Genomic DNA, 10,049 nt, shown 5'->3' on the forward strand with positions numbered 1-10,049 from the left:
TATTTATAAAGGGTAGCAATGGATTTGAAGATTTTATTTATTTTGTTAATCATTTTTCCTTCTTCCATAATGAAGGCATTAATGCATCATCCATAATGATATGTTGTTTCACTTGTTGCATGCGGGTCTCCAAGGCATGTTTTCTTTCGAGATATGACCAAATTCCTTTCTATTCCATTTTAAGTTTGACTTTAAATCCCTTTGAGCTTAAGTAGAACGTATGCATGGAATTTCATCCTTGGAACTATGGCATGTTTTCTTTCTAGATATGACCAAATTCCTTTCTATTCCATTTTAAGTTTGACTTTAAATCCCTTTGAGCTTAAGTAGAACGTATGCATGGAATTTCATCCTTGGAACTATAATTCTTCCCACCAGCTTTTGGCTTTAGATCGTAAATTGAGATCTTGTAGCCAAGGCCTTCAAATTTAAAGGGATGATTATGAGGAGCCATTTTCTAGCTAACTCCAAGCGGATTCGCTAGTGGTCTGAGCCAATGCTTGGCAGAATACCGGCTTCAGCAAAATGATCGTGTTCATGTAAGTCTTCAGATATTACAAATCAATCTAGCCGACTAGATACCTGATGTCTCCCTCCCCTCAAGTTATTCCTAAGTATACACACTATTGATAGTATTTAGATTGTCCACTTGAACTTGATGAAGAAGGTCAGAAAATTGTTGTGCCTTAGGATCGATTCTTTTGATTCCCCTGCCCACCCCTTCTTCTCTTCCATGGACTTAACAAGGTTGAAATCTCCGTTGACAACCAAAACCTCATGTAGGTGGAGGTATTTAATAAGGTTGAAATCTCCACCAACAACTTGAAGTGGTCAATATACTACGTCTGCTAGAGACTATAAAATGGAGTTACATGTTAAATATCATTTCTCCTCAATTGCTTTTAATTATAAATAAAAATATCGTATTTACCTATTAAATTTTAATTATCTACTATGATTTCTAATTGAAAGTAGATTTTCATTATCCATGAGTTCATTAGTTAATCTATGATCATTATCCACGAGTTCATTAGTTAATATATGCACTTGATAGGGTGTCTTGGATAAGCAATTGAAATACTATTTAATTTTATGTTGAATTTAATCATGAGGATATTTAAGTTCTTATGAGGAAAAAACAAAACAAAAACTCTTAGTGTTTTTATGTGCTATTTGTACTATTAATTAATGTATAAGAAAAAAATAGTTTATATTTAAAAATATAAATTTATTTAAATTATAGATAAATGTTATTAAATTTTAAAAGAAATATATAAATTTTTATAATTATTGTAAATGTGCAAAATAATTTTATTTTAATTAAGGATCTACAAAGCATTAGAAGGATGAAAGCTTTTAAGATGCAAATTTACTTTAGAGTGTAAAAATTGAAACATGATTTACATCTTAAGAAATTTGATCATTTTCAAGAATATATGTATTTCATTAATTAAATGGCATCTTTGAAGTTATAGATAGATTAAAATCTTAAATTCAAGGATTGAATGCCTTGAAAATCTCCATGGACACTTTTTATAGATTACATTTTGCAATTGCCAAAAAAATTTTGATAGTTTATAGAAAAATAAATTAGAACCTATATATAATAGATTTATCTTTGAGCAGAGATATATATAGATAATGATATTTTGTTTTTTTATTTACCCACAAAGGTTTTATTTTTTATTTTTTTTAAAATGATAATCACATTATTCTTTTGAGAGAGACTTTACTTTAAAAAGGAAGCAGTCAACTGGAGATTGAGCAAGGAAAATCATGTTATAGAATGCAGTTGGAGCAATTATATATGAGATTATCGTCTTTTCTTGGCGCGCAGTATGGAAAATTCCAGGGATACCATAAACCACGCCACGGAGTAAGTTAATCCTCTCAGTAAATTGCCTGCTAACCTTGTTTTTGCTATAAAATTTAAATGAATTGATAGAAATTTGAAGCATAGAGATGTTCAAGTTTAGCGTATAAGCAAGAATTTTATATCGATCGCTATCACACTTTACCAAAATTGCCTTCTACCAAAATCAGTGACGCCACTGATTTACGGTCTTAGCGGCCGCTGCCACTCGATTTTCCTCCCTGTTTTTGGTTTTTCAAAGCTCTAATTTGGTTGTGTTGAATGCAATTTAAGTAAATACTAACAACTAGAGTTGTATTCATGTCCGTCACTCCTCTTGGCGTTACGACGTGTCAATCTCATAGCATGCAGAAAACTTCTCACTCTCAGTTATTTGTTTCCCTTGGGTTTATATAGAGAAGGTAGTAGCCATCCACAAACTTGGTAGTAACGTATGAAACACGGATGAAGTTCAGATAGTGAAGATTATTGTCTTTTCTTGGCGCGCAGTGTGGAAAATTCCAGAGCTCCAGTAAACCACGCCACGGAGTAATCTAAACCTCTTAGAAAATTACTTGCGTACCCTCTTCTTGGCAATTAAATTTACATGAATAGGCAGAAATTTTTAGTAGGGTTCAAAATTTTCCCTTTTTTAATCCCAAACATCCATATAAAGTTTAAACGGCAGACTTTTACCAAAATCAGTAACTTAGAAAGTATGGCAACGTGATTACCCGGTCCGTAATAGCCGCTGCTGCCCATGTGTTATTTCGTAATTTGTTTTCGTCAAGGATGGAATTTGGTTGTATATTGAATTCCTTTTGGCTTTTCAAAGATCTTATCTGTAATTTGTTTTCGTCCAAGGATAGAATTTACTTGTGTGTATTAAATGCAATTTTAGCAAAGACTAACAACTCGAGTTTACTCGTCTTTTCCTGCGAGGGTCTTATTTTGCCCACCCAACGCTTCATAAAACTGGGATGCTATACGGAGTCCACGTGGATGCTATATTTTCTAGGCGGTTTTAGGTGCCCATGTGATTGCTGGACAGCGGAAGTTTAGGGGGCCATATTCAAAGGAGTCTTCTATCTAGGTTGAAGGTAGATGGAGGAATTGTGTGGACGGTTAAAAGTGGTCCGAATCTGGACAAAAGAATTTCAAAAAATTTTGTAGATATGATATTTTAATCGTGTTTTTGATGATGAAATAAATTCAGCACTATAAAAATGGACACCTAAAATTTTAAAATTTAACAACTAAATATAATCAAAATTTTCATAACTTTCGGAACAATTCCTCCAATAATTAAACCACATCATATTCAAAAGCTATCCTGTTCGAAGTTTAAAGGGTTATATTCAAAAGCATCATACTCTATTGTTAGGTCTTGGAGAGTTATTAGATATTTTATTATTTAATTGGACAGAATTTGGTTCTATAGCATCATACTCTATAACGGACTACAATGAAAATAGTTACTACCAGATCTCGCAATTAAAAATAAATAAATAAACCTACAAAATAATAATACTATAAAATTTAACGGATAGATTTATAATAATATATAGAATTAAAAATAAATGAATAAACAAACAAAATAATAATACAAAATTTAATGGATAAATTTATAATAATATATAAAATGATAAAAAATTTAAAAATATAATATATAAATTAAATCACATGAATTGATAACTAAGATTATTTTTTTGTAAATTTACATGAACTCAATTAAATTAGCGCAACAAAAAAGTCATGCTAATGTTTATGAACATGTAAAATTAGTTTTGTGTTAGCATTAATTTTAACAAATGGCAAAAATAAAACATGTATTTCCAGCTAGGGAAATCAATAATGCTGATCAAATTTCAATTTTGATTTCAATTTGATTGTAATGACCCCAGTTCATGTAAATATATAAAAATTTACTATGGTAAAAGACATTAATACAATTGTTGTTTATGTTTAAAAACAAAACTGTGACAAACTATATTTGATGAAAGTAATTTAAATATTTTCTTGAAATGCTGGCAGCCTCTAAGAGGTGGATTGAAAAGAAAGAGTTCAGTTATAATAACTGATGGAAACTACCCTCCCAGAGGAGGAAAAGTCCTGGCTGTGGGGAGGAAGTTCGGTGCTGTGGGGACAGACAGAAGGAAAAACCTTTTTCCAAGAAAAGGAAAAGAAAACAGAGGTTAAGTCTGGTTAGGACCAGATAACCAGGCACAGAGTGCACAAATCTTGTTGAGGACTTGAGGTCTGCAAGATGGCTCGGGGGGAGAATTCCGTCTGAGGGATGGATCTCATGGCTGGGTGGAAGAGCAGAAACAAGCACAGGTGACTTGCTTGAGAAACCATTCCTGTTACTGGTGAACCAGGTACGGTTTCCAAACTGTAAAGTCTCTGCTTGAATATGAAAAATGATGTACAGTAGTTAATAGGAAAACAATTTCTTTCCTAATTCTGTCATAATAATAGTATAACTGTACAGATTTGGTTAAGTTAAAGGATAGATGGTCAATCAACGGACATAGTCTGAACTAGTCTTACTGCAGAAAAGACACATAGCTGAATGTAATTAAAGACTGGTTATAGTAATGAAGGGAGGTCTATCAGTAACTGGTTATCGAACAACAGTTAGGATATAATCTTGACCAAAGAACTAATCACTGTGCGATAGGAAATAAACTAACAGTGGAGCAAATGGTGTTAAAACATCTTGATGAATATACATGTACATACCAGAATATGTCGTCAAGAGTGAGGTTAAACCCTCTGAGTTCGGATAGAATAGCATTGACTGTAGTCAAATGCAACTCTGTCGATGTAAAAATAAATAAGCTTACCGCTGTTTAAAACAGGTGTCGGTAACCAGAACCCCATATCCTGGAAGCGATAAAACGAGAAGAGGTATATAGGTAAGATATACCAAAACCCTGTGCATATAAATCGAAAAATATATTCATATATACCAAAACCCTGTGTATACAAATCGAAAGGAGAGGAATATTTATTCATGTATACAAATCCCGAGCATGTAAATTGAAAAGAGATATATATATTGTTACATACAGACAAAAACCTGAACATGCAACTTCGAAGGAGGTATATAAGCATGTACAAGAAAAATATGTGTATTCGTTGCAAGAAAAACCTCATATATATATATATATATATATATATATATATATATATATATATATATATATATACATATATAGTGCGATATTTCCTAGCAAAAGGTAAAACATAACATCATTGCTGTAGCCGTTCAATGCACTATATAAATACCGAATAGGTTTATTAACCAACAGCAGCACAGAAATGCGGACGAAGTCACCATCGTAACCAGAGATAAATCATAAGGTCGCTGTTGTAGAAACGAATAATAAACCAGTAATGAAACACGAACCCCAAGCTATGTACTAGCACGGTTGAATACACAAGATAAACTCATTTAAGATGCAAATTGGAAACGGCCCCAAGGGCTTAGATCGAATCATAACCATGTATAAATTACAAATATCCTATTTACATTTAAAGCTCAGAATGACAATGCCTGAAGGACGAAACCATGAAAACACAGAACTGTTCGAACATTAATTAACAGAGAATATCAAAAAGCAAAACCGAACCCATTAGCCAGGTCTGTGTGTTATGACCAGATCTGGAGTCTCATGTTCGAGAATAGACATGGTAAGCCAAAACACAACTGAGCACTCCGTAAGAAGCTGCTCTTCAATGGAAACAAGTTTTAATACATACAATATAACTCAGGAAGAAATTCACCGTGGGTATCATTCCCATAAAACAGGTCATGAACTTGACCAGAACTCGTAAGGAGACCGAAACTCAAAAGACGAGGGTTCTTTGTGGAGAATACCTCGGCAAGTAACGCGTGGAGACCCTTCTTCGAACAGCAGACTGCACAATCATATATAACCCCTCAATCGATGGACACAAGCTCTTATGAGTAAGGCCAAGGCAAATAAGAACTGAGCACATACCTGTGGCCGCTGGGAAGGTGGGAGCTCCAGGTATGAATGCTTTGGCACCTCTAGAAGAGTACCAAAAGCTCAACGGCGTACCCTGCGAGCAAGAGAACAACCATTCATCAGAGTTATTACAAATAATCAACCCTGTAAATGTTAGCCATAAATTGAATAGTCGAAGTTTAGATACCTGTAGCGGATTAGTTTCAGTCACGTTACAGCTTGCAGAGCCATCGCAGGTAAAGGGAGCAGCACTGGTGGAGTTTAGCTAGAGGAGGAGCGTCGAGAAGAAGCCGGAAGAGCCGAGCAAATGAACAGACCCCGAAAGCGCTCGAATGAAGTTATGTAATGACATAAACCCTTGTGCAAACCTCAGCCGTTTGATCCTGTGGGATGATCCTCACCATCTGTGTGGGGCGGGAACACCCAGTGTAGAGACCAAGAAACTCTGTGACCGAGGTGTCACATGGCTCATTGAGCCAAACCTTGCCATCTGTTCCGGAAAGGACCGCAGTCATAAAAGCAGGAATGAGTTGTCACCTGCAAGGGCTGCGGCAGGACCGCCGAAGCCCAAGCTACATTAATAACCCTTGGAAACTGGTGTACACGAGCTGGCTACACATTAAGTGGATGCGTACATGAGCCAGCATGACTTGGCGTTGTAAGCCACGTAGCTCATAAACTTCAAGTTGTAATGGTAATCAGAACATCGCTGTTAACTTTTCATACGTGGCAAGCATATGGATTTATTTACCTTATGCCGATATAAAGATTGGAAGCACATGATATATATATATATATATATATATATATATATATATATATATATATATATATATATATATATATATATATGTATATATATGTATACAGCAAATGGTTAGAAAAGAGTGTAGTAAATTTTTTTTTATGTATGTGAACGTAGGTGTGACATTGATAAAATAAGATAAATTTTAATAGTTATATTTATAGAATATGAAAAAATTTATTATAAAAGAAATTATAAGGTGATTGTAGGATTTATTATAAAAGGAATTGTAAGATAAGGGATACCTACAACCCCTGGCTAATAGCTATAAGAAAAGCATGCCTACAACCCCTAGCTAATAGCTATAAGCAAAGCAATTCCAAAAATAAAAAGTAAATCTATCAAAACAGTGCCAAAAAAACAAATCTCTTTTGATAGAGGCTTTTTGGCATTGGTTTCTCTCAGGAAAATTATGAGTGCGTTTTATTTTTTTATTCAATCTTTACAAGATTGAAAATAGATCACAATAATACTAGCAAAAAAATTCTAGAAACAAATCAAGAGGAAAAGTAGTTATTACAAAGGTAGTTATGATAAGATTTGAATTTAAAGGGGGGAAATATTTCTATAGTCTAACATCAAATTAGATGGAGCATAATGAAGTCAGCTAATACCTATGGGGTTTTTCCTAGAAAAGACAGCTAAGACTCAGGGGAGTTTTTCCCAAAGAAAAATATTAAGTTTTATTAGATTTATAATAATATTAAATTCTCTTATTTTTTAATAGTAAATTAATTTTATAATTATTTTAGTTTTATATTAAAATAATAACATTAACGATAATATTATTAGTAATCATAATAATGTTGCATTAATACTTTATTACATTAATTATAACAATAACAATATTGCATTATTAATGTAATAGGGATATATATTAAATTTTATATTAACATTAATTTTATCACTAATATTATTAGTAACATTTAACATGTTGTTTTATTAAAAACATAATATAATACAATAATGTTAGCATTAACATTGATATTAAAATTATTATTAATAATAATATTGTTACTGTAAATATACATATTATAAATAATAATATTTATGTAAATAATATTAAAAATACAATCATGTTAATATTAACATCCATATTAAAATTATTGATAATAATAATATTATTATTATAAATATACATATTATTAATAATAATATTTATGTAAATAATATTAAAAATATAATGGTCATTTATGAACAATTATAGTCATCAATCAAGATATTTATGGTTAGAATGGTAGAATATGGTCAACCAAGGGCAACTAAGGTCAACCATGGTCAACCACATTTACTAACTCAATTGATATACATCTATTAGCCTCATCAACTCTCATCAACCATACTCAAATTTATCAACCTCATCAACTCTCATCAACCATGGTCAAATCAAATGCTAAAATCAATTTCCAAAATAATTGTGTTAGTAACTATTTTGATGATTATTAAAAATGATGCTTAATCTATACATTTATTTTGGAATAAATTTTTATAATTTTAATTTAATCATCCATAATTATTAAATAAATAGTAATTTAATAACCTAAATAAAATATTTTAGAATATTTTATTTCAAAATTTAAAAATTAATTAACATGTGATATTAATTCAATATATTATAACTATTTACCGATTAAATGGAGTGAAATAAAATTTAATAACAATGGCCTCTTTATTAATAAAAGTTAACAAAAGTTTAACTCCAAAATCTTAATTAACTTTAACAGCTAACAACATTCTGATATGATAGATTGCGACGCTGCGTGGAACTTGCATCTGTGTGAAAACAACACGGAAGATAATATGAATGCCATAGCGGAACATTAATTCCAACATCGTAATCAATTATGATCGTCTTAACATCAATCAATCTCAACTGTATCACCATCGATATACTTCGTGAAACATGCATGTATTTGATGACAGCGTGTATAGGGGATTCAATCTGAATTGAATCCTGGCGAAGGCTCGTAATCATTCAATCTCAATTGAATTCCACGCCCTTTCAATTGCATAGGAGTCGATGTGTGATACTAGCGTATCCTTATTACTATGAAATATGGTACTACGGAGAATAAATATGTTTACCTAACAGCTAGGATGGTATTAGGCGCAGAAGGCGATGTTGTAATTAGTACCAGAAGTGCAAGTGGAGGGGCTAGTATTATCGTCTTTGGAATAGCTATAAGCCTGTGGGCACTGCCCCTTAAAGAACTTGGAATACTTCGTAGGAGGGCAGTTGTTGGCGTAGTTTCCCGTGCAGCAGTGTTGAGGAGTATTGAGAGCAGCGCAACCACTGTCGCACCCATCGACCACTTTCAATTCTGTAGGGCAGCTCGCAGTTATGTTGCTGCTACACTCAACTGTTGGGCAGCTACTGTCCGAGGGAGTTATGGAGAGAGGGAGATTAAATCCATCAACGAGATAGATGTCATACGTGTCGCGATTGTTGGCCCCATTCAGAGTATATTCAGCCAACGTTGCAGGAGGTCGTCCAGCGGCTTGACAGTTGAGCAAGCCACCGCAGTCAGCAGTGTTGCAGCTGCCTTCACCAAAGGCATCGAAAGAGTAGCCCGTTCGTCCCCAAAATTTGCCTGCGCTTGTTCCTGCGGGCATGTCAACACTCCGTGATTGGCCCTGCCCCAGCGCTTGACCGCCACCAATGGGAATTCCCGTGGCCCACACAGTGAACGAACACTTATTCTGGATCACAAATTTCGTGGCTACAACTGCCCCAGTTGGCAAAGAAACCACATATTTAGTCATCGCTTATTTGTGTAATTCTATTGAAGTAATAAAATAAAGTAGATTCGAGAGAGTAACACCTTGGCCTTACCTTGAAGATAAACCATTAATCCTAAAGATACAGTCGTTGCAATTGAAATCGAAACTGTTATCGTTCTTCCCCCCATTGCTAAGACCAGAAAGCAAGTTAAACACTACTAAAGCACAATGCAATGAACAAACACTACTCCAACACAGCGCAATCAGTTGTAAATGAGCTTAATCAGTTTTTGTCCAAGAATAACGCAGGTGAGACACACGCTATATATATATATATATATATATATATATATAGACAGGGTAGTAGCAACCCACAAACATGAACCACGTGTAGTAGCGTATGAAACACGTATGAAGTTCAGATAAGATTATAGTCTTTTCATGGCATGTGGTGGGGAAAATTCCGGAGCTACAGTAAACCAGGACACGGAGTAAGATAATCCTGTTAAAAAATTACTTGCGTGCCCTCTTTTGGCCATAAAATTGACATGAATGGGCAGAACTTCGGAATATAATATTAGTTTTACTAGGGTTTAAATTTCGTATGTAACCAAGATTTTTCCAATTTTGATTCAATCCCAATCATCCATGTAAACTCCTACGAAAATCAGTAACT

General features: G+C 33.5%; 1 protein-coding gene and 1 long non-coding RNA gene across 2 annotated transcripts; both read right to left on the reverse strand.

Moving 5' to 3' along the window:
• Window positions 1-5,332: 5,332 nt before the first annotated feature.
• On the reverse strand, window positions 5,333-6,236 carry LOC149204166 (uncharacterized). Its single transcript, XR_016251742.1, has 3 exons — window positions 6,035-6,236; window positions 5,860-5,941; window positions 5,333-5,776 (listed from the first exon to the last, which is right to left on the reverse strand). It is a non-coding gene; the product is annotated as an uncharacterized LOC149204166 (long non-coding RNA).
• Window positions 6,237-8,326: 2,090 nt separating this feature from the next.
• Window positions 8,327-9,666, reverse strand: LOC149204167 (pathogenesis-related 5 protein Cup a 3-like). The gene is made up of 2 exons (XM_089393225.1): window positions 9,486-9,666; window positions 8,327-9,378 (listed from the first exon to the last, which is right to left on the reverse strand). Exons 1-2 carry the CDS (start codon window positions 9,559-9,561, stop codon window positions 8,756-8,758), a joined length of 699 nt encoding a protein of 232 aa, XP_089249351.1. The 5' UTR covers window positions 9,562-9,666; the 3' UTR covers window positions 8,327-8,755.
• Window positions 9,667-10,049: the final 383 nt, after the last annotated feature.

The sequence above is a fragment of the Pinus tabuliformis genome, chromosome 1_2, assembly GCF_031772625.1.
Source record: "Pinus tabuliformis cultivar Carrire ecotype Pingquan chromosome 1_2, CPIR1, whole genome shotgun sequence".
Taxonomy (NCBI): Eukaryota; Viridiplantae; Streptophyta; class Pinopsida; order Pinales; family Pinaceae; genus Pinus; species Pinus tabuliformis.